Genomic DNA, 25,997 nt, shown 5'->3' with positions numbered 1-25,997 from the left:
GCAGAAAATCGACTGTTAGACTGGTTTAAGCGCTTTAATGAAATAAATCGCAAACGTTAGCAAAACGTTAGATGACTTAACTTGGGGCTGACCTTGTTCCACGATAACGTGATCACACATACCAATGTGTTCATGATGCGGACTCTTGCAGTGTAGCCTCCTGGGTTGTTGTTGACGGAAGTTGTAACGCAAATAAATTTTAAAGAAAACTTCCAAAAAATATGGGTGTTTTCACACTTTTTATTTGACATGATCAGTAAAACAATGCTATGGGACAAGGAAGGAAGGAAATGTTTTAACGACACACTCAACATATTTTATTTACAGTTATATGGCGTCGGGCATATGGTTAAGAACCACACTGATATTGAAAGAGGAAACCCGCTGTCGTCACTTCATGGGCCTCTTTTCGATTAGCAGCAAGGGATCTTTTATATGCACCGTTCCACAGACAGGATAACACATACCACAGTCATGGTGCACTGGCTTTAGTGAGAAATAGCCCAATAGGACCACCGACGGGGATTGATTCTAGACCAATCGCGCATCAAGTGAACGATTTACCACTTGGCTACGTCCCGTCCCCCATGGAACAAGGAAGAATACATATCAAACATGGAATGCATCATGGGAAGGGGACAGTGGCAAACAAGCTTGAGCACCACAGCATTTTTCTTGCCGTCGACACCATAATATTTTTGGGGCATAACGGCAAGTAAGAAGGGCAACTACGGCACTGCTGTGCTAAAATTCGAACCCTGATATTGTAGTGTTTAAAAACTAGGGTCTGTCACTTTAACGACACCACTAGAATACTTTTATTTACTGGATGTCAAAAATTTTGTAATTCTGACATATAGTCTTAGAGGAAACCCCATCTATGTTTCTCTTTTTTTTTTGCAAGGGATTTTTTATATGCACTATCCCACAGACAGGAAAAAAAAGAAAGAAATGTTTTATTTAACGACGCACTCAACGCATTTTATTTACGGTTATATGGCATCAGACATATGGTTAAGGACCACACAGATTTTGAGAGGAAACCGGCTGTCGCCACTACATGGGCTATTCTTTCAGATTAGCAGCAAGGGATCTTTTATTTGCGCTTCCCACAGGCAGGATAGCACAAACCATGGCCTTTGTTGAACCAGTTATGGATGTCTGGTCGGTGCAAGTGGTTTACACCTACCCATTGAGCCTTACAGAGCACTCACTCAGGGTTTGGAGTCGGTGTCTTGATTAAAAATCCCATGCCTCGACTGGGATCCGAACCCAGTACCTATCAGCATGTAGACCGATGGCCTAACCACGACGCCACCGAGGCCGGTAACCGTATACAGGATACCACATACCACGGCCTATTATACTCTTCAAAAAAAGTAGGGGAACTCTAATAAGAATTTACAACTGCCAAAATTGTAAGGTATATTAGCTGTGGGGAATGGTTATATGATAATAGTGAATTAATTGGGAAAACATTAAAACCGGTAGTTCGGTATTACAGTAGGTTTTATGACCACCAAAGATCTTGAAGGACGATTGGGGTCAGAAGTGAAATTTGAAAGTTGACGTTTTTTTATCAGTAGATCGCAAATTCAAACAATAAAAATGACTAAAAACAAAACAATAAGAAGTGTATGATCAACAGAATGAAAACGATTGACAGCAATAATTTTCCACAGTGATTAATGGACCTTCCTGGAAATTGTCAAAATCGAGAATGACACCCCACGCACGTGTACGAGGCAACTGCGTGATACATGTGCAAACTACGAAATGTGTTTTGGACAGACCTGAACATTCTTTACTAGGATGTCTGTGGTCAAAACGTATGTTCGGTCTAATAGTTAATATTAACATTAATATTTCAGGTTCCCCTACTTTTTTTCAAGAGTATATATATACCAATCATGGTGTACTGGCGAGAACAAGAAATAGCCCTACAGACTCACTGACGGGGATCGATTACTTTGGCATATCAGCCAAACATTTTACCACTGCGCTACACCAATCGGGATTCAACAATTACAGTAGGTTATACATTTTTCGATTGTGTGTCCATTTTTTGCACTATTTCGGTTGAGAAATAGTTCCAATATGGTGCCACAAGTTTTCATAATCTTCGAACATAGAAAGAACCACATCCTTTTCATGCCATAATTGTACCAACCAAAACGTACCCATGTGTCTGATCCCCGTCGGTTGGCCCATTGGGCTATTTCTTATCACAGCCAGTGCTCCACGACTGATATATCAAAGGCTATCAAAGGTTATGTGCTATCCTGTCTGTGGGATGGTGCACATAAAAGATCCCTTGTTACTAATGGAAAAATGTAGCGTTTTCCTCTCTATAACTGTGTCAAAATTACCATATGTTTGACATCCAAAAGCCGATGATTAATAAATCAATGTGCTCTAGTGGTGTCGTTAAACAAAACAAACTTTTGTACCCATGTTTATAAATTTCTAATTAATATAAAATTAAGCAAAATGTAATACAATTTTAAGTATTTTGTACCAGGTTTAAATTAACTAAGATCTTTATAAGAATGCTGAAGTAAAAAAGGAAGTAATGTGAATAATGTAGGGCTCCAGACCTTTGGATTTCATTGAAATGATCGTTTCCAGTACCGTGTTGGTAGTGTGTCAGTAAAATCATGGAACCTAAATTTTGTTTCCCATGATTATTATATCAATTACGACTATTCAATAGAACTTAAAAACAGTTTCTAATGGGTTCCCATGATCACAAGTTATGGAACCAAAAAAAGTGTTTCTCATGAAATTTTAAATCCTATAGCCTGCGTCTGTATTTTCGAAGCCATCTTAGCTAGGACATATCGTAGCTAGTTACAAGCAAAATACAAATGTCGTAGATTTAAGATAAAACAGATTTTCAAAGGTATTGTAAAGTTCTCTTAGTGTGTCATGATTTACAATATTTGTCATAAACAAAAGTAGGAACTCTCATTAAGTGTAGATAGAAAAGATGGGGTATTTCTCGGTGACGTCATTAAGGAATTTCCTTTAAACTTCATCTTGGTATAGCTGACTTGCCAGAATGGATACTATGCAAGCGTCCGAACCCCCAACGAAGAGAACCGTAAGGGAAACTGGGTTGCACAAAAGTGGAAATTTTAATTTCAGATGTGGGGAAGAAGTCTAACATTCTTTGTTCGTCTTTTGGTTGGTTAACAATGATTAGGCTAAATTAATCCCAGAATAAAAAGTACTATATATACCCATCAATCAATTTTTTTATTTATTTGATTATGAATATTTTAGTCCAGTGGTAAAACACTTGTTACAGCCATGACTGGTATATCAAAGATCATGGTATGTGTTATCCTGGGATGGTGCATATAAAATATCCCTTGCTACTAATGGAAAAATGTAGCGGGTTTCCTCACTAAGATTATATGTCAAAATAACCAAATGTTTGACATCCAATAGCCGATAATTAATAAATCAATATGATTCGGTGGTGTCGTTTATTAAAACAAACTGTAACTTTATACTTTAATAACAAAAAATCACAAATCCAAGAAGGAAAATGAATACAGCCTAAGGGGCCATTCATATTTACCAAATTACGTAACGCTATTTTGATAAAATTAGACACCCTCCTTCCCCCTGTAACGCTAGACCACTAACACTATTACACCCCACACATTTTTTTATATTACGTAACGCTTGGAGCCCCCCCCCCCTACCCTCCCAATTTCCAAACAAGTCATGCTATGGATGTAATATAATTTTAACGTGCTGTTTATGAATTTATGAATAAACTGATTTGATTTGGTTTGTTTTGCAATTTGGGAAAGCGCAGATATGCATGCATTTCAGCTCGATTTATAATCATTATGTGTTTACATCTAAAGTTTGTCCCATCCTCCTACAAAAAAAAAAAAGTGTAAATAATTTCAGTTTGGTTTGACGTAAGAATAAAAGTAAAAGTGTTTTGGAAATGTGTGTGCAATTTAGAAACAATCAGCTCAGAAATAAATAATTTGTAGTAAATTCCATGGTATGGAAAAAGGCATTCCCTGTTGGAAGAACTATAGCTGTAACTTTAACTACCTACGTTAAACACTGTTGTTGTGATATTGATGAGAAAAAAAAAACATTAAAAAATATATAATGAAAAGTGTGTTACGTAACGCTGTTCCGTAAAATAAAATATTTTAAAACATTACTACTTTTGTACCGACATCATGGACGCAGCCATTTTACATTGGCGCGCACACCAATAATGGAAGAATTATCTACAAACAACATTCTTGAAACTCATTCGGATCACACTGGCCGATTACGGTTTTTCAAATCAATGTTAGGTATTCCCACTGTGAATGCCTTTTTTTCATACTATCAAATTTACTACAAGTTATTTATTTATGAGCCAACTGTTTTCTAAATTGCACACAAAAATAGTTGGTTTTTGGGGGGTTTTATTTTTTCAAAAACACTTTTAATTTTCAAGATAACGTCAAACCAAACTGAAATTATTTACCAAAACATTTTTGTAGGAGGATGGGATAGACTATATAGGTGCATTGTTTATTTTGTATTGAACTTCGTGTTACTTTGGGGCTTCGGGAGATGAGGAACGTTTTTGTGACGTATTCCGCCTGAAGATTAAAAACATTATTTAAAATTATTATTGTTTTATACACGTTTTTTTTAAAATATATTTAAATACATCGTACTGAGATGTATCCTCATGCCAAATCCCATGTTTGTATATGCCATATTTAATTACTTATTGATGTTTCCTTCTTCGGACGGTGAATACAGATTTTGTTATGTAGGTCTACAGCCCTAACATGAAAAATCTTTTTTTTTCAAAAAAAAAAAATAAATAAACATTTCTACATTTTTGTTTTAACATATATAAATACATCATGATGAGGTGTATCTTTGTGCCAAATATGTACAATGTACACCTCGGCATTCGCAACCGAGTACTGTTTTTGTCTCCGGGTAACGTTCGGGCTCCGGGCTGTAAATAGGCTGACACCAAAGTACTATGCGGTGTTGGTGTCCAATCTTTTCTTTTGCGATAAAATACACACGTCTTTCTTCGGATACAATCCTTTGGAAAACCATAAAAAGACAATCCCGATCGTTTAAACTGTTTATTTTTACACCCAAAGGCTTCGCAGTACGGCACTGTTGGACTGAAAAGATCGTAAGCCCCTTATTCCATATATAAACAGTTAACAACAATGGAAGAGTACAGCGGCTCTGACGTCACTTCCCTTTTTTCCCGAACACTCACGAATAAATATGCATAAATCGTACTTTGATACTGATTAGCGTAATTTCTTCATTTTAAGTTAACTACACGTATTTTATTGTTATAAAGTTATTTGTATATTATTTTTATATCATTTTGCTTTTAACATGAGCTATAATATGGTCTCGTGTCATGTTTCCTTTAACTAGCTATCCTCCAAGTTTTAATGTATTTGGTTAAACCATGTATTTTTAAACATTATACAAACGTGTTACACGTCTGCCAAAACTGTCCACGGCTGGGCTTGTTCTCCCACCCACACTTGAAGACAAAAATATGTTGTAAAAATTTTTTATTCTATATAAATAAAGATGAAATAAACATGAAAGTCTAGCTTGTATCCCTCACTAAAGACTATACCCTCCCCCCACCCCACCACTTCAAATATTGTTCCTACTGGCCTGTACAAATGAAGATAATATGTAGAGGCTGAGGTTAGGAGCCTGTTCCTTTTATCTTTAGTATTTTATAATCATAATTTCAAACCAACTTTTTCAGGTAGTTTGCTCCACATACTGATATAAAACACATTTGGAATAAAACCAAATAATTACAATATATATGCAGTGTTATTTTTATTTAATCATTCATGGAGGAAGAAGGAAGTTCTGGTGACAAGATATTTCAAGTAAAACAAAAAATAATATATGATGCTTATTCTCATTGGTAACTATTGTAATTGGGTTTTTTAAATTGCTAGATGTCAAAAGTGATTAATTATATTATTTTATGGTACCAGTTGAAAATTAGATGACCAACCAGTGTTCGAGATTAATGGTATCCCGATATCCCGGGGATACCAGAATTTAATTTTGGATACCAGACTTCAAGAACCCAGTATCCCACCGGGATGCCATATAATACTAAATTCTCAGGTGGAATACCAGATTTTGAAATGTTAGTATCCAACTGGGATACTGGCCAAAAAATTTAATCTTGAACACTGCCAACTGTTTAAACTCCTGCCAAAGGTAGCAGGCTTTCTGCCAGAAAATTTGAGGGTACGTAATAAAAATTAAATATATTAAAAGGTGCCCATATTTTACCCTCCATGTAGTTCATCAAGATAAACGTCTCCGGCACGATATTTATTATTGTGATGTTTATTGCTGTGCCGTAACGTTTATCCATTGGATCGAATTTTCCATTTGCAATCACGATTTAATAAAATCAGGCATATGTGCTTTATTTAAGAGCCTCAACACGTACAACAACATATTTTAATAAATTTTAGACAAAAATATTAAGTACAATACCTTTGGTAACCTTTCCAGGATTAGATGTTTGAAGATGACACATTTAAACATTTGAAAGCTATTTTTATCCTGGCACATCGAAAATGTGGAATGAAAATATTGCGGAACGAGAATTATTCGTATCAAGCATTTTACGTACACCTAATAAAAAGAAATATTGCGGAACTGAATGGAATTGATTATTTATTTTGTTATTTTTATTTCTATATATGTGATTTGTGTGGGTTGCATTATATGCATTATTAATAATATTATCACATTAAAGTTTTGGGGTGTATTATTATTTTTTATTATTAAAAAAATAATGATTGTCAGTACAGGTCATTACTTATTTTAAGGCCTTCATGTATTTACTTTTTAAAAAATTATTTCCTTTAGTATTTTTTTTTTAAATATTATTACAGGCCATTGCTTACATGTGAATCAAAGCTTTTTATCCCTTTTTTTTCTTTAAAAAAAAATCTATAACTATAACTACTGGTTATTAGTTATTTTAGGGTTTTTATTCAATAATAATAAAAAATATATATATAAATTTCTTATAATTAATATGCACAGTCCCCAACCCCACAACATAAAAAATCATTGATTATAATAGTTTCATTAATCTTTCATAATATTTATATTCATCTTTTATAGCAAGTTCTGGGGAAAGGTGAATAGACACACAAAGAAATGGGGAAACAGACAATTTGAAAGTTAAACTGGCCGTTAAAAATATTTTATACATGTAAATCTAAAATGTTATAATGATTGTTAGCTCCATCTAATTTATTCCTTGAAACATTCATTAAACTACTTTCAAAACTTGTACTATAAGTCATATGTAGTTACATAACAAATCTGCACAGCAATGTACTTAAATAAAGTACTGAAAAAGTATGTTCAACTACATAATTATCAAGCATTAATTCTCAAATGTTAACCATAACATTCAGAAATTAACATAAGTGTATGAACATGTTAACTGTAAACTTACCTAAAGTAATCCTGGTACCAACAGAAAAACAGGAATTATACACATCCATCCCACTACTTGTATGTTATTATCAAGTCACAGTTATGCATTAATTACAAAACATGTTCATATGGTTGCGAGGCAATCGTCAACAACACAGTTAATGTTCAAACGGTTAAGTAGGAATCGAAGTACACATCGGTTTAGCCAATGTGCAGACAGGTACAAGGCAGTTATCACAAGCAGCAATTGTCATCAAGTCACACTTATGCATTAATTACAAAACATTGTCATATGGTTGCGAGGTTATCCTCAACAACACAGTTGTATTGCACTGATGTGTTTCATTCATACTGTTGATGACAGCTGCTGTTAGTGATAATTTATTCCTACTTAACTAATTTAACATTAACTGTGTTGTTGAGGATTGCCTCTCAACCAGATGAACATTTATTGCAATAATTAATGTATAAGTGTGACTTGGTGACAACTTCTGCTTGAGACAACTGCCTTGTACCAATGTGTGTTAAACATGGTTAAGCACACTAAATTATGAATAATGCACATTAATTACGAATAATGCACATTAACAAGAAAACAACAAGAAACAAGCAAATGTGTGATCTCTTGCTACCCCGTTTCATCTCTCTATGTCTGTCTCCCCAACCCCCCTCTGTCTTGTTTGTATATAAGTGTGTATGTGTGTGTATGTAATGGAAAAATTTATAAATGAAGAAAAAAACACGTTTTTATTTAGTTAATAATTAAATTAATTAATTAATTTATTATTATTAAATCAATAATTTATTTATTATGTTATTTATTTATTATAATTACTAACATTATTCAGTAATTTATTATTATATTATTTATTAAGTATTAATTATTTTTTTTAGTATATTATTTAGTTGTTATTAATTAATTTATTATTTATTAATTGTTTTTAAAAAAATATTATTCATTAGTTTATTTATTTATTTATTTATTAAAATAATCCGATTCCGCCAACAGTTTTCAATCACATTTTAAATATGCTCATAATGGCCGGCGGGAATATTCGAGATTTTGTTCGTAACTGAAAATTGGATTAATGCAGGATTACTGTTTGGACAAAATGTCTATTTATACGTAAAACGTAACTCGGGATGTTTTCTTTATACAGTAAGTGTTTATATTTATTGGTACGAAATACTTAATTCCATGGTTGTATCGATTCCGCCTGAAATCTGGGCGGAAAACGCACGCTTGTTTTTGCTGTTAAAGTTGTAAACATCAGGTCCAATAAATGTCAAAATGTTAAGAAACGGACCGTAGATGTTTACCTTGGTGAACTACCCTCCATGGTGGTAGGACTTTCCTTTGGCACCGACACGTATAAAGAACATTATTATAAATACTTATTATAAATAGTTAGAGTTAGTGACAGTGCCAAAGGAAAGCCCTTCCCTTTTATACAACATATCAATAAGGGGAGGGCTAGAGGTTTGTCAAGCTACATTTTGACCAGCTCCCCGGTTATTACACAACTCGATAACAGGTACGATACGGCACATTTCCTCTTATATTTACTAATGACAAGCTGTCAAATGTACAGGTGAATTCCGTTTCAGAAAATAGTTTAAATGGATATTAAATTTATATAAAGGCGAAAGAAATGGGATGGTATTTCATATCATTAACCTTGATTAATTGTTCCAAGATCAAACTAGAAACACACACACACACACACTTCATCTGCTGTTTGCAACTTCCGTTGCTCATAATACTAATATCTAAAGAAAACCTTCAATTCTATTGGTTATATAAGTAGCCTACTCTTCAAAGGCACTCAAAATTATATTATGAATCTTTCTTCCTATTTTGCATTATGTTATGGAACAATTTATCAATGGATATTAAAAATTCCACATCGATCCGTTCTTCAAAAAAAAAAAAAAAAAAAAAAAAAATTTTTAGCCGTTCTTGCACATTTTTATGACGGCGAAAGAAAGCTACAAATACCACACTGCAGACTTCCATTAGGAATAAGTGATCTAAATGGCCACAAATTTACACGCTTCGTTGGAGATAATCCACATTGTACCTGTGGTCATCACGTTGACCAATCCCATCTGTTAATATAAGCAGAAATAAATAGTGTTTAAACCAAAGGCACTCACTAATAATAACCAAGCCGTGTCTGATATATTCATCCATCCATTAATTCATTTATATTATGCCAAACATGCCGCCCTCAACTATCTAGCCAGGACAGTGGTTAATTTGCTGTTTGCCCCTGCCCCCTAGATCCGCCTCTGATATGCCTAGCACTACCTCACGTTTAATTTAATGCTCCCCTTTCAGTATATTATTTGTTCCGAGGCACCACCCCGTTAATTTTAAGTCGTTTTTAACTTTGTGTACAAAATACCGGCCTCGGTGGCGTCGTGGTTAGGCCATTGGTCTACAGGCTGGTAGGTACTGGGTTCGGATCCCAGTCGAGGCATGGGATTTTTAATCAGATACCGACTCCAAACCCTGAGTGAGTGCTCCGCAAGGCTCAATGGGTAGGTGTAAACCACTTGCACCGACCAGTGATCCATAACTGGTTCAACAAAGTCCATGGTTTGTGCTATCCGGATCGTAGTCATAACGGCCCCAGTACTAAACGGCCTTAACAATAATTGGTCAAAACGGCCCTAAAAAAGTCAAAACGGCCAAAGTGAAAAAGTCAAAACGGCCCTTAACAAAAGTCAAAACGGCCAAAGTTAAAAAGTCATAACGGCCCTTGAAAAAAGTCAAGACGGCCTTAGATATAATACTTTAAAAATGTATTTCATCTACACAAATGTCGAGAAATGCAGGAGAGTCTTGATGCGTCCTTCAAAATAAGGATGTGTGTTGATCATGACGGTATCAAAAATCGGTCTATCAGTCTTTTCAAATACAAGGTCAATTGGTGGTCTTAATTATATTAGTAAATTGGGGAACAGGCCCGTTGTGGCCCCCGGGTGAGCAGCGCCACTAGGAACTCGTTCAGACGATACGCACTCACCCGAAAAGCCTAGATGGTCCACTACCCCCCCCCCCCCCTTCCCTTTCTGAGATTGAATTATTAAAATAATGAATAACAGGGCGGGCACGCACGACACCCCGACGAGTAGCGCCACATGGAACTCGTCCGGGGGGCACGGCCGGGTCGGTCTATTAGTGTTGTTAAATAAAATGTTAATTGGTGGTCTTAATTACAATAGTAAATTGCGTTGTGTAGGCTAATAAATTGTTACCAGTGATTCCTTTGTTTTGGTTATTTTTATACATGTTTTTGAACTGCCTATAGGCTATATTGATTACTAATTATTACTAATGGGAATTAATTTAACGTGATAGTACCTACTGGCCGTTCTGACCATTTCTTTTCGCCGTTTTGACTTTTTTGTTTGGCCGTTTTGACTTTTTTCTTTGGCCGTTTTGACTTACATGTTCTGGGCCGTTTCATCATGGGGCCGTTTTGACCGCATACCGTGCTATCCTGCCTGTGAGAAGCGCAAATAAAAAATCCCTGCTGCCTGTCGTAAAAGAGTAGCCTATGTGGCGACAGCAGGTTTCCTCTATAAAAAAACAACAGTATTATAATAACCATATATTTGACGTCCAATAGCCGATGATAAGATAAAAAATCAATGTGCTCTAGTGGCGTCGTTAAATAAAACAAACTTTACTTTACTTTTTGTGTACAAAATAGAAATATTTCTTTCCTAAATCATCACGAAATTACTACTGAGTTGGACTAGTCATAGGACTATTATTGTTTGTTAGTTCATTCATTTCAACTTTTTTTTCGTGCTTATATCCATTTAAGGTTCAAGCTCTGAGTGGGAGTCGGTATCGGGCTGCGAACCCAGTACCTACCAGCCTTATGTCCGATGGCCACCGAGTTTGTTAGTAAAATACAAGCTTGTCATTTAGAAATACTATTTTGATTTTTCGCGCACTTGCACGCATGCGCATAGGCGAATTATTATGCGCTCTGTTGTATTTGGAAGCTGGCGCTAAACTCAAAGTTATATCATGGCGAAGACAAAAATGTCAAAAACATTCATGAAAGAAAACTGTGATGAAAATCCAAGGTACAAGGAATTTCGCATCTTATACTTACATTTGACATATTTTTAAAGCAAAAGCATAAAGTAAGCGTCTCAAAGTACGCTTTTAATAGATTAAAAAAATATAACAACCATGATTATAATTATTGGCGCCGCACATAGGGTCAGGCAATTCCAAGGATCACATTCATAATTAAAGTCGTGGTATTTAACCGTATTATTAATAAATGTAGTATCTATACATATATTACCAGACCATATAGGGTTATGGTAGGATAGGGTTGTGTTCCTTTTGTAACCCTTTCTCATTAATCATTTCGACATTTGTGAACTTTTTATCAGCTATCAACTTATTATATCAAGATAATAAAATATTGCAACTCTGAGTCTGTGGCTTTTTCTCATACCAAGGGAGGCCTCTGAGAACTGGAAACAGGTTATCAGAGAACTGAAACCATTTATGGGTTACAGGGCTAGCTCTGGGTGAGGAAAATAATTCTCCAAATTGCCTATTAAACTTATAAAATTGCAGAAATTGTCAGTTATATTCTAAATTTTTTAAAATTATTACATGAAATTATTTCGCCAAACTAAAATAAAATTTGCCAAATACTGCTTTCACAATTCGCAATTGGCGAATTTGGCGAGTGCCAGAGCTAGCCCTGGGTTATTGTTGTTCTCACATAAAACACAAAAATTACAAACCCAGGCTGCGAATTTTGCAGGATTCTATGTAGACTGAATATTTGTCTGTAAAGCTTTATTTCATGTTTTATATTTATTATTTTAATGATTTGTCTATTTTATATTTATATTTTATGTTCAGTGGCTTTTACAGACAAAACGTCTTGTTGAAAATGGAAGACTCCTTGGACCGTATGAATGCGCTTGATTTTCTCGCCTGTTATTGCGAATTCCACTCAAATAAAACATACTAATCCATTCGATAATCATTTTTGCTGTCACTGAATCAATAAAAATCAACAAATGTCCCATGTAGGTGTAGTAGTGTTGGTATAAAGTGCTCCTACTGGCAGTAGCTAATGGGAATTTCCCTATTAGTTCAGGGGATTCGAACCACAGACTCTCAGTGCGAGAGTTCAGTGCTCTACCAACTGAGCTAATAGGAAAACTCCCACTAGCTACTGCCAGTAGGAGCATTTGAACTGTTACGGGTCCTGACTGGGTTATAATTGTATTCTTGTGTTAAGAACACACCCAGTCTCTACGTTGGCTCCAATGTAACACACTCGTCGTTAGGAAGAAAACAACAAGGTGGGTCAAAGTTCGGGGATTTATTCCCAGACAGAACCAGAAGTTATACAGAAATAATACACACACCAAAGAATCCATCCGATCCAGCATGTGCAGTCCGGTACGTTCACGAACACCTGGGTCCCTACGTTGGCTCCATTGTAACACATTCGTTGTCTTTGGAAAGAAAACAGCGGGGTCAATGTTCAGGAATTTATTCCCCGCGGAACCAGAAGTTATAGAAAACTATACACAAGACTCTACAAAATAATAAAAATAATACATTAGTTATCACGAATATCACATTTACAACATTGTTATTTATCAGTGTTCTACATTGCGACTAAAATGTTGGCGTGGAGACCGACTGAATTTATTATCGTTGCCATCTGGCGACTGTCTCCAAAAAAGTATTCAATTATTTGCCATGTGCGTTCAGAGTCCTTACAGCAAAAACCAATGAAATTTGTTGACATCATTGTGAATTCTGTATTAAATTTCGGTACCATTCGGAATTCATCGCGAAAACAATCCAGATATTTCGATTGGTGTATTATTTTAATGCACACAACCATTTGGAATATCTCAACTGATATGGATTTCTGGATCATGTATGTAATCGGCCGACTAAAGAAGTTCCGAATACTGTATTATACTATACATAACCGATTCACTATGGTACATTAGTGGTGGTTGCATTCGATTGAAGAACACAAAAGTAGTACAAAATCAAGTAAAGGTTGCTCACTCACTGTTCATACTATACACATTGTAATCAAACGTGCGAAATGGAGACTGATTATTAAACAATGCATTATAAATTAGTATTTCAACAATTATGTAACGCTCTATGATGCACCATGTGATGCGCTACAAACGTTATGGGGGAGGTGAGGGTTGTTTGTCAAGATTTACTTATGTCTTTAAAACAATGTGATTTTTTTAAAAGCATAAACTAAATATCGGCAGCCATACATGGCCATATTTTTCTATTAGATGATTTTTTTAAATCGATTATTTATTTAAAATAAATTCAAAAGAAAAAAATGCAAACCGAATAATGTTGGTTAAAATGCAGAATTGTGGCAGTGAAAAGTGGAGGGGTGACGAGGGTGTTACATAATTTTAGAAGGGATGGTGCAGGGCTAGAAATGAAAAAAAAAAATCTACATGCACCAGGTGCATGCTGAAAATAAAGTTGCATGCACCAAAAATAAGGTAAATCCTGTTAACAATGAGGAAAATACTATTTTAATTACCTTGATTACAGTGTTGATTATCATTTTCTCTTTAATTTAACTGTCTTAATTGTCACTATCAGTATCACTGTCTGACATGATTACAGAAATCTATAATAGGCCTATTACAAAAACATACGAATATTTGTGTTTTGTATTAAGCAAGTTGTCAACTTTTTTAACTTGATAAGATCTGTTGGTATAATATAAATTAGCCTACGGAATTCGACGAGAAGTTGCAATCGCAATCATCTGATCAAGTGCCCATATCTGAGGTCGAAAATGTTCAAGGCAGTTACGGTACTTTGTATTGATCACAGATCTGGCGGAGTTCAATTTGTTAGTGACGACAACAACTGTGTTATGCGCGTGGATACCCCAAAGTCGGTCTCGACCACCTTCCCAGATACCGTTCACGGATATAACTGAGATATTGCCGGCAATTTTCGCAAATATATTTCACGGAAATGACCGAAAGGGCGCCATTGTTGTAAGTAGGATTATGGGATACAAAATGGATGCGCCCATAAGATAAAATGCAGGGCTCGACCTTAGCAGTAGCCCGGGTTGTTTTGGCTACCAATTTCTCACTCAGGCTACCAGATGTCAAAACCTGGTAGTCCGCCGGGCTACAAGATTTTTTTTGCACCTCCAGTTACTCTGTAATCAACAAGATGCTTAAACACCTAAAAAGAAAACATCCTAAAAGGAAGTTTAAATAAAAATAAATTATTTTGCTTTTTTCTCTCCTTTTTTAAAAGTTTATTAAAATTATGGGCTACCAATTTTACTGAGGGCTACCAGATTTCATAACCTGGAAGCCTGGTGTGCTACCACTGAAAAAAGTTAAGGTCAAGGCCTGCTATGATTACAATAACTAGTTTTAATTAAATACCTTTTACTCATTACTACTTCAGTTATGTGATTAAAATTAAACTTCTGAATTACATGTTCATTTGCTCATCATTAGTTACAATTTACCAGATATATTTATACAATTTATAATAATGTGCCAAATTAAAACCACTGATACATGCATATTATTCAAACCTGTGCTGTGTTCAGTGGCGATGAATCAGAAAAAGACCCTTCTTAATGAAAATCTTATGGTGTTGTGTGTTATATCATTAGATAAATAATTCTTGGTTATCAGAGTAACTTGTGTAACTCGACCAAAGTACAAATTACAAATATTTACTCCCTGTTACATAGGGATGTCACAACACATTTTAGTTTTCAATCTAGACTTCCCTTTCAAGCTGTGAAACGCCAGTAATTATGGATGTAGCTGATTGGAGGTTTTCTCATTCCAACCAGTGCACCACAACTGGTCAGAGGTAATTGTATGTGCTTTCCTGTCTCCTGCTAGCAGGTTTCCTCTCGTGACTACATCAGACCTTTGTTTTTGACGGGCGTGAGCACCATCACGCCCGTGTACCCCCGTCAACTCGATCTGACGGGCGCGAAATAACACGCCCCTAAATTGAACAAATCATGCTTGTATTTTTTTTTAACTCTGCCATTTTAATTGTTTATTGAATCCAATCCACAACGCCACAAACCTTTCCATTCTGTTCACAATGAACTTCCTAGACTACTTTTTATAAAGTGAAACACGATTGGTTGGTTATCTTTACACTGAGCCAATCGGCTAGGAGTTCACTTATTATTAAGATCTCGTTGGTTTTGTTTTGTTTAATTTCGTACAATGCATGTAATGATCGTGAAATATATGTTATACTGTCATTTTAATCATGTACAGAAGAAAAAAAGTGCTTTGTCCAATAATTCTATGATGTGTATAATGTTTATACATGTTGATATCACAGTAAACGCGTACACAACAAAAAAACCTAATTTAGTAAAGCAGGTTTTGTTTCGTTAATAGCATAGCGACGTATTCGCACATTTCTACTTTCTGTTTCACGATACTGCCACATGGTTTAAAGCCAAGGGCATTGACCTTGGTAGTCAGATTTCTAGTACATGTGATCAGTTGACGGGCACCTGAAACAAACATACAGCAATTTAATTTCAACCCAGTAATTTGAATTTACCAAGTGTAAAGCATATACATTTTAAAATTAAATTAACATTATGGTGGTTTTGTTGGGTTTTTAATTTTTATTATTGATGGGTTGCTGATTTGAGTTAGTATAATAAATGATGTGTTAACTACAGTACACCGATTATGAAAGTTAATCCTGTTCGTACAAAATATATATTTATAAAAATTGTAGTAAGATATATTTGGGTAGAAAACAATAGATGTTATGACATTGTTATTTTTTTTTTTTAAATAGAGAATTTGCAGGTACATAGTGATAACCCTGTGCCATGTTGTTACACTTTCAATTTCTTTTTAGTTTAAATGATTTACAAATAGGCCTACTAACATTATTTTTAGTGAGAGTTTTATTAGACATTTTACAGTAATAATACTATAGTTGTTAAATGTCAATTCACATTTACTGGGTAGTTCACAGGTTTGTGTCCATGGAGAAATTGCATCATTCTGCGATGAAGACTAAAATTATTGTACTTGTTTTAAATAAAACAAAATGAGCACAAACAAATCAGTTTCAATTCTTTATTCATAAATAGTCAACAGATTATCATGATTCAGAATTTTAATGCAACATGATATGCACATAATACATAAAAAATCTATAAATGTTTTGTTCATGGTGTTTCTTTTTCTTGTGTAAGACTGCAATGGCCCATTCCTTCATCTTTGAAAACAGCTATCATATTAGTTAAATTAAGATATTTATTTTGAAAACACAAAACATTAACTTTTAAGATATTTAATTTAGAAATCATTACTCCTCAAACTTAATCATGTTCATGGGTGCAATTCCTCGGTCTCTTGCCTCTAATTCTGGTTATTTTGAGGGTTGCAATTTTTCCCTCCTGCATTTTGAGGAATGTGATTTCCACCCCCCTAGTAAGCATTTTGAGGAGTGATTTTTAGCACTCCTTTGTTTTTCAAAAATGAAAGTGTGCTACAAGTCAAAATTACCAATTGTTTGACATCCAATAGCTGATTATTAATTAATCAATGTGCTCTAGTGGTGTTGTTAAACAAAACTAACTCTACATATCATTCAACATCTGCCATTATATGATTTGGAGGAAGGCATATGGCTGCTTGAGCTGGTTTGACTGAACATGAATATGCAATTACTTCTTTTTCTGTTTTTCTTTTTCAGAAAAAGGCGAAAGCTGGATGCTGGAACAACAAAGCAAACATGGTTAACAAAAACTGACAGACTGGATGATATCTACAGAGAAATGGGAGTGGATCTGCTTTCAGAAAGTAGTCATGAAAGTTGCATGAGCATTACAGAAAACACACCAGCTTGTAGTGTAGCCAGCAGAAACGACACACTCTTAGTTCCATCCGTATGTTAACACTTCTTTATTCTTCTTTCTTTTCAATTACAGAGCAGAATTAAAAAAAAAATTCATTTTAGTTATTTGACATTTAATTTTTCTTTGCCAGTTACTAATACTGTCGTCATCTGTGGATACATGAATATTACCTTATATATGGATTATTATTTCACCATTACTTTTTCAGGCTCCACGAGTTCTCCTTCCATGTCAAAGAGATAATGTGTCGCCTCAAAGTAATGGCACAGTCCAGTCTCTCACACCAAGGAAAATTGCCAAAAAGCTTATATACTCCAATTATCATAGCAAATGTGAATATGAAGGTAAGCTGATTTTGAAACTCTCTCAGTGCAGTTTTCTGAAATGAAGCTATGCTTAAATTATTCTTCATGTTCACCTACATAGTAATTTGAGTACATTTGTATCACCTGTTTTCAGTTTCCTTATTTTTTGTATCACCTGTTTTCAGTTTCCTTATTTTTTATTTGGCAAATTCAGGCCTCAATCTAGCTGACAAAATGGTACTTTTTCTTGTCATAAAATCAGTTTAAATCGGTAGTGAGAAGTCAAAGTCACCATATTTTGGATTTAATTTGTTTGCAAAATCAAAATCATCCAACAGATTTCAAGATACTGAATTATTTAGTGTTATAGCTCACTTAAAGTGCTGTTCCAGATGTATGGTGTATTGGGCTATATCAATCAACATATTATTTCATATGATTAGAATTTTTTTTTTTTAATTATATACTGGTATATTTTCCATTTTAAAATATTCCCCTGAAAAACAGAACCAGCTCAATTCGTTTCGGGAATTTCCGTAAGATTTGATCCGTAACGTCATGAAGGGAACTCCTTTCGATAGTCAGCACCATTGTTCATTGCTTCTTGTGTGTTTATTATGGTTAAACGGCGTGTTGTTGGCAGCTGTAGCAATACAAAAGCCGTTAAATTTAGTCTTCACGCATTTCCTAGTAATGTTGCTGTGAGAAAGCTGTGTGTGAATTTGATTAAAACAACATGGAAAGACTGAACAGGAAGAAAATGCTGGAGACCGTTGCGATAGCAGACATTTTAGTTTCGATTCGTCCGAACTGGCTTGTCGGCTTAAGCGAGATATGGGAATACCATCTGTTATGGCTTTTAAAAAAAGCTGCCGTACCAACAATTTTTGTGCGACACAAAACAAATGACAACAAGCCGACGCCATCCACATCGAAACGACCTTGGGGTGCATATCGTCAACGTCCCAAACTACATTATGCTTCCAACTCCAGCCAGTTTGTTTTCTCATGCACGGTTCGTGCAATCACCCAGATCAGATTTGTTGTCATTTGCATCTCGTTCATTTGTGAGGTTTTTCTTTACAGTTCGAGAACATTTTCATTAACAATAAAGTTCAGACAAGTAAGTATCTAAAGCCTAGTGCGTCCCATCCTACAAAAATGTTTGGGTTTTTTTGTAAAAAAAAAAAGAAAAAAAAAAGCTATTTTTGTATGCAACTTAGAAAACAATTGGCTCAGAAATAAATAACTTGTAAATTCCATAGTATGAAAAAAGGCGTTCCCTGTGAGACAGACTATTAAATACATTAAATTAATTTTACTACACCTTCCCACAGAGAACATACTATGAAATGTACTATACGTTATTTATTTCTGAGCCGACTGTTTTCACAACTGCACACAAGAAATAGTATTTTTTTGTTATTTCCAAAACACTTTTACTTTTATTTTTATGTCAAATCAAACTGAAATTATTCACAAAAAACATCTTTATAGACGAATGGGACGGACTAAAAGTCGTTTTTGTTTATTTCTTAATATGACCAATATCGGGTCCACTTGACTCGTAGAATTCAAGTGTTATTTATCGTCTTTTCTACATCACAAGTATTAGAACATAACGTGTAGCAAAATAATTCGCACAAAAAGCTAAAGAACAAAACAAGAATAAAAGTTGTAAATTAGTGGTAAGCTGTCTCCACGACCATTTTCATCGTCATCTGTCAGGCCGGTGGTTCTTCGGAAGATATTCCAGGTTCAAACTGATACAGCATTATTTGTTGTGTTGCACAAATATTAATCCAGTCATCATCACTACACTATTCATCATCGAAAGAAGAATCGCATGATAATTGAGCTTGGCAGTCGCTATCGGTCCCACTTTCGCTTGCGCTGGAAGTCATCTTGTGGTAGGTTTCTGTGAAGCGAGTTCCCTTCATGGCGTCACGGCTATTTACGGGCAAATGTTTTTACCAAGAATTTTACTCTGTCGTTTCCGGCAGTTTAAATATCAAAATTGCCCCAGTAATTGTTCTGTCCCAGGTTGGACTACTGGCATCCGGTGGCCGAACCTGGGATAGACATGCTCGAAACCTTTGTGGTATAGGAGCATGTAAATATTTTATTGATTGATTGATTTAATTGTGGCATTTGAAATTTTAGTGTATGGTCTGGAAAAGCACTTTAAAGTCTTTTGGGGCCATTTGTTTACTTTGGTGAGAGACTACATTAATACATATCATGCCGTTTGCAGTGACCAGTCAAGTGTTGTTTAGTTCTCAGCCACATTCATTTCAGTAATGTAATAAAAAATAATGATTATTTCGTTTTAACAACAATGGAAGAGAAAATTTCAAGTTTTGCCTAAATTTCATAATCACAAATAGTATTTGATATACTACAATTCAAAATGTATCATTCAGGACTGTTTAAGTAGACATGAAACATTAAGATACAGTGTTCTCGCTGGGTGAAAAATTAAACTTAAAGGAGGGCGGCCACGCAGCACCACACCCTTCAAAAAAAAAAAAAAAAAATGGAGGGGGGAGAGAGCTTGGTGGTTACGATGTTGTTGTGTGTTGATAGACTTTGTGGAAAGACATACTCCTTATTTTGATTACAAAGTGTATACGAAATACAAGCAGACTCGTCTTTTAATTGAACGAAGATGTTATCGGTCTGATATTCACTGGCAGTTCCGGTTTTGCTGAACTGATCAAACTTTTAATATTATTATTTTAATAAAGATTTCAAGATATACGAAAAACAAAAAAGACAATTGTGTGATCCCCTGATAGTTTTTTGTAGTGGCGGTGTATATATTATTTAGCACCCAAGATGAATGATTTTAATACTAAACACTACCACTTCCATTGATTTTATAAGTGGTGATATCCCCCCAAAATGAAAAGTTTACAATATGTTATAAGAACTGCTGAATAAACAGAATGACAAAAAGTGAAAATCATCAGTTACAATCAATTATATCTGTAACTAAGGACAAAATATCAGACGACAGTGGAAACAAAAGATAGAGTGACCGTTCTGATCACGTGACAAATTTGGCACCAAATAAGTGGAGGGGGGGGGTGCTTTCAGTCGGAGATTGCCGAATCCATAAAAAATCAAAATGTTTCCATTGCTCAAATAAAATATAACTTTTATTGTTGGTATTAAACATACAAATGGATACAGGTATGCGACAAAATAGAGGCTGTTAAAAATACTATTAAATTATGTTAGGTAACTGTCGTAAATGTTTCGTCAGTTGCTTTTTCATACACAAAGTGGCTTGTTACCTTTGATGTCCAGTGTGCAGACTGATCGTTGTGGGTTTTTTTTATGTGTGGAAAAAAGTGCATTTGGAAATACAGAGTATGACAAATATTTTGAAAAGTCACTAGCCACAGGGCTAGTGGGTTTGTGAAAACCACTAGCCCACCAAGATAAAGCACTAGCCCAAATTCTTGATCAATTATAACTGGATTTTTACCATTAAAGTAAATTGTTTTTCTGGTTGCCGATAACCATATGTAAGCGAAGTGTTAAATTAGAAAACAATAGGTAAATAAAACAAACACTGAAATTCAAAGCATGACTGGGGTTTACTTGATTGAGATTAACCTGTCGTCGCGATTGGTGACTTCCAAGTTCTTAGCCTAAAACATATGTGCGAGATTAACTACCACGTGACGTGTCCAACCAATCAATATACGCATGTCATTAGACTTATTTCCTGTGCCAGAAACTTGAAAGGGAAAAGTAAACAACAATGCATGCTGTAACTGTGATAATGTAGAGATAACATGTTACTGCAGTTTGCAGACCTAGTTCAAGTGGATTATTATTATATACTGATGGTGTTGTTGATATTATTCGATGACAAACGTCACAATCAAATTTATTAAACGAAATTTCAGCCGAGAGAAAAAGAAAAAACCCACGATCGAGCGATAAGGAGAGGGGGTGGGAAACCACTAGCCCTGCGGGCTAGTGTTTTGCATTTCTCACTAGCCCGAACTTAAAAACCACTAGCCACGGGCGTCGGGCTAGCGGATTTGTCGAACTCTGGGAAATAGCAGAGATAGGTGCAGAAAAATAAAGGAGCGCGGAGAACGTGAAAGGAGGGCGGCAAAATGCAATAGCAGGGCGGGCCGCCCCACTTAAATGGAGCAGCGAGAACTCTGAAGATATGTACCCATTAAATGTTTACTCTGCTTATTTTATCAAACTTCTCTCCTTTCTTCTTGGATTGGTATTCACTCAGTAAGTTGTTACTAATTTTGTCTGTCATGTCAGGATGTAGCTCAATGTTAGAATGCTTAAGTTATAACTGATGTGCTATGGGTTGAATTCATAGAATTGATATCAAAAGCAGGACTAGCAGAAAACATTGTTAAATTGTCTGCTAAACTTCAAAGATTGCAGAAACCTAATTGTTTTCTAATAAAATATTAATTATTTTTATAAACTTACTTTTGAATGCATCTGTAATAACTATATCTTAAGGCACCAAAATGACTAAAGTTTTAAGTGTGTGAATCTGTTGTTAAGCAAACATTAATTTTTGTTCTAATTTTTTATTTCTTTTAGATTTTATGAGTAAATTATCTGATGAAATAATGCTGAATATTTTCCGCTGGTTACCAAAGTATGTTTTAGCCAAATGTGCCCGCGTGTGCCACAGGTGGAACAATCTAGTGTAAGTATAATGTGTGTGTGTGTGTGTGTGTGTGTATTTTTAAAGTAGTGTCTTTTCATAAATCAATAGTAAGTTGGCCATTTGACATGAGCTTACATCCAAGGCTCAAGCACGTCTTAAGCAAATGTGTCCAAGACAGGTGGGTGGGAGGTTGTTGAGGTAATAAAGCTATGGAATTTACAATTATAATTTGGAGTAAAATCATATGTTATAATAATAAGCTTAAAATCAAACACCCAAAACTTTGTTTGCATCAGGCCTAATTATGGAGCAAATAGGTCGGGCAGCCAAAACAAACACAATATTAGAACCATAATAAAGAAATAAAAAAAACATGTCTGCAACAAGCTGAGATAATAAACTTATTTTTGCATTTATGTTGCATGTTTTTTTTAATTGTCAAAATCTTAAACTGTATATTAGTTAAGTTTCATTCAGATAATATGAATAGATGAAGATATGTGACACATAAGACAAGGTACTGCTTGGGATCAGACTAGCTCAGTGGTAGAACACTCGCCTTAAATGCAATGGGTCGCAGGATTATTTGTTTCCCCTGTTTCAACCAATATATCAAAGGTTGTCAGGGTTTCTGCCAGAGGATAAAATTACGTACCTTAAAATCTTGGAAAAATTATAGTAATAGAACTGTTTAAAATTTGTCCAAGTTTGTGAAATGCAGTGTCCAATTTCAAACCCATAACCACTTAGTAAGAACCCTTGTGGTCTGGTTTGTTTTTATTACATACATGTACCCTCAAATTGTTTTCTGTCCAAAAACCTGGCTGTGATATATATTGTCCTGGCTGTGGATGGTATCTATAAAACAACTCTTTCTGCTTTATCATGATGTGTAGCCTACATGACAGCAAGAGAGTTGTGCTGAGGTGTTTTTAAACAAATATTCCTTTGTTTAATTCATTTGCTCTTGACATGACATATAGAAGGCCTTCGGATTTCATGGAAACGGATCATTTCCGGTACCGTGTCTGCAAAATCATGGAACCAAAATTTTGTTTCCCATGATTATTATATGCACACAAAAATTCAACGAAAATAATATATAGATGAAATATTCATGGAATTATCTCTTTAATACAAAGTGGCATAATTTCGTTATTTATGATCGTATCACAGTCAAATTTGACATGAATATGTGACAATGTTCTTGCTATGGACTGACGGCTGTGTAGGTATTTTCGTCACCAAACAGCGTCGCACAAGGGCACTGCAATCAGTACCTTGTGTGGCCACCAGCAGCAGCAATCACTACATGGCATCTCCTTGGCATAGACTGAATGAGTCTCTGAATCTGGGCAAATGGAATCCTAGCCCATTCTTCCTGCAGTGCATGTGACAGTTGCGGAAGCGTCTGAGGCTCTGAGTGACGATGGCGTACACGTCTGTCCAGTTCGTCCCATAGATGTTCAATGGGGTTGAGATCTGGTGAGCTTGATGGCCATGGCAGCACATTAATGTTCTCATTCTGTAGGAAATCCATTGTTACACATGCCGTATGCGGCCTGGCATTGTCCTGCTGAAAGAGTTCTCTCTGTCGATCCAAAATGGGAAGCATGTGACGGCAATTTTTTTTATCCTGGTAGCGTACAGCTGTTAGGTTGCCGTGTACAAACACAAGTTCACTTCTGCCGGTATATGAGATGGTTCCCCACATCATGACACTCCCTCCACCGAATCTGTCAACTTGGGCGACGCAGTTGTTGGCATTCTGTCTCCTAGCCCATAAACCAGCTTCTCGAAGTCTGTTCCAAATGGTTTGTGTAGACACCCTTCTCAAACCAGGTATCCGTCCAGCCGTATTCGTTGCTGTGGCAGTTCAGTGACGCAATTTCAGAACCTGGATGTAGCGATCTTGTGCTGCAGTTGTTATGCGAGGTCTTCCACTTCTGGGCCGGTCTTCAGCTGATTGAAACTGCTGGTACCTGTCCCAGAGACGTGAAGTGATGCTCTGATGGACGTTCATGTGGCGTGCGACTGCTGACTGCGATTCACCTAACTGGAGGCGGCCTATTGCAATGTTTCGACTCGGCAGGTTTAGTCTTGGCATCTACGTCGAAATGGAAATGAGGCATCATTGCGAGCATCGCAGCTTTAAATACCCATCACTACCCCAATCTTTTCCCCGAGTTTCATGTGCATTCGCCAAAATCCGACCATTTCACGCCGATTTCCTGCAATTGTCACACAACGTGCGTTAAATTTGTTTTAGGGTGCATTTGGGCATGCTGTCCCATTCCAGGAACATTAATAAACATGGTCATTCAGCAACATTGAAAAAACCCCAATATTTTTAAAAATCAAACACTTTTCTTCTTTCCCAATCACCTATGCGTTGCTTTTTTGACAGAGTATATATATATATATATATATACTGAACAAAAAAAGAAACTTCCGATTTGTACATATAGTATTTGTTGTGTTAAAGAATTCATTGTGTAATGAAATTATATAGGTAGTATTAGCCTTGAGCTGTATTATCAGGATTCATGAATTTTATAGATTATTTTTGCAATGTTAATCGTCGACAACGTGAAATTCAATTTGCACATGCATGCATGGTTCGACATGTCCCGTGTAGTATTCGGTCAATTTGTTTTACTTGTCTTACTGACATTGTTGTTAAGTGAACGAAAACGCTTCAAAATTTGTAAAAAAAAATTAAAGTTTTTTACATTGTAGCATTTTTAGTATGCCAAGAATACCCAATAATTTACGCGAACGGGCGATTGGCATGCTTGATGCTGGCATGTCGACAGAAGACGTTGCAAGGCATGTTAGGAGTTCTAGTCGAGCGATACGAAATCTTCGCGTAAGATTTCAAACGACAGGAAGCACCAACGACTTGCCACCTCGTGGACGTCCGCGTGTTACAACACGTGGTCAAGACCGCTATATCATGAATACGCATTTGCGCAATCGATTCCAAACTGCCACTGCTACTGCTGCTCACACACCTGGGCTTCACAATAACTGAATCAGTGGGCAAACTGTTAGTAATCGTCTGCGGGAGAACGGTTTACATGCACGACGTCCTTACATCGAATGCATTTTAACGCAACGTCATCGTCTTAATTGGGCACGTGTACACACTCGTTGGATACGGCGACGCTGGAATACCACTCTCTTTTTCGGATGAATCCCGATTTTCTTTACAACGTGCTGATGGCAGGGTGCACGTCTACCGTTGGAGAAATGAACGCTATGCTGACTGTTGTGTTCTTGAACGAGATCGTTTCGGGGGTGGGGGTTCTGTCATAGTCTGGGCAGCCATTGCCCATGGTTATCGTTCACCACTAGTTGTCATTGATGGCAATTTAAATGCTCAACGTTACCGCGATGACATTCTCGCTCATCACGTCATTCCTCTGTTCCATAACAATGCCAACATCTCGATTTTTCAGCATGATAATGCCACCTCTCATACAGCTAGAGACACTGTAAATTTTCTTAGGACAAATAACATTGATTTCATTGATGACTGGCCCACTAAAAGTCCTGATCTCAACC

The 25,997-nt window shown here is 35.8% G+C and overlaps 2 protein-coding genes across 3 annotated transcripts in view; one reads left to right on the top strand and one right to left on the bottom strand.

Annotated features, from left to right (window-relative positions):
* The window catches only part of LOC121374287 (holocytochrome c-type synthase-like), a 40,757-nt gene extending 31,266 nt beyond the window's left edge, over positions 1–9,491 (bottom strand). Inside the window, exons 1-2 of one of the 2 annotated variants that reach the window (XM_041501327.1) lie at positions 9,191–9,491; positions 93–160 (exon numbers count right to left, since the gene is read on the bottom strand). The gene's annotated coding sequence lies outside the window, so the exon portion shown is untranslated. The remainder of the gene's footprint in view (positions 1–92; positions 161–9,190) is intronic. The other variant, XM_041501326.1, reaches the window with a different exon arrangement.
* A 2,017-nt stretch (positions 9,492–11,508) lies between these two features.
* The window catches only part of LOC121374647 (S-phase kinase-associated protein 2-like), a 38,841-nt gene continuing 24,352 nt past the window's right edge, over positions 11,509–25,997 (top strand). The window contains exons 1-4 of the mRNA XM_041501755.1: positions 11,509–11,619; positions 17,300–17,492; positions 17,671–17,806; positions 22,361–22,469. Coding sequence (XP_041357689.1) covers positions 11,561–11,619; positions 17,300–17,492; positions 17,671–17,806; positions 22,361–22,469 — 497 coding nt within the window. The 5' untranslated portion in view covers positions 11,509–11,560. The remainder of the gene's footprint in view (positions 11,620–17,299; positions 17,493–17,670; positions 17,807–22,360; positions 22,470–25,997) is intronic.

The sequence above is a fragment of the Gigantopelta aegis genome, chromosome 6 (genome assembly GCF_016097555.1).
Source record: "Gigantopelta aegis isolate Gae_Host chromosome 6, Gae_host_genome, whole genome shotgun sequence".
Taxonomy (NCBI): Eukaryota; Metazoa; Mollusca; class Gastropoda; order Neomphalida; family Peltospiridae; genus Gigantopelta; species Gigantopelta aegis.
This window is presented reverse-complemented; position numbering and strand designations above follow the sequence as displayed.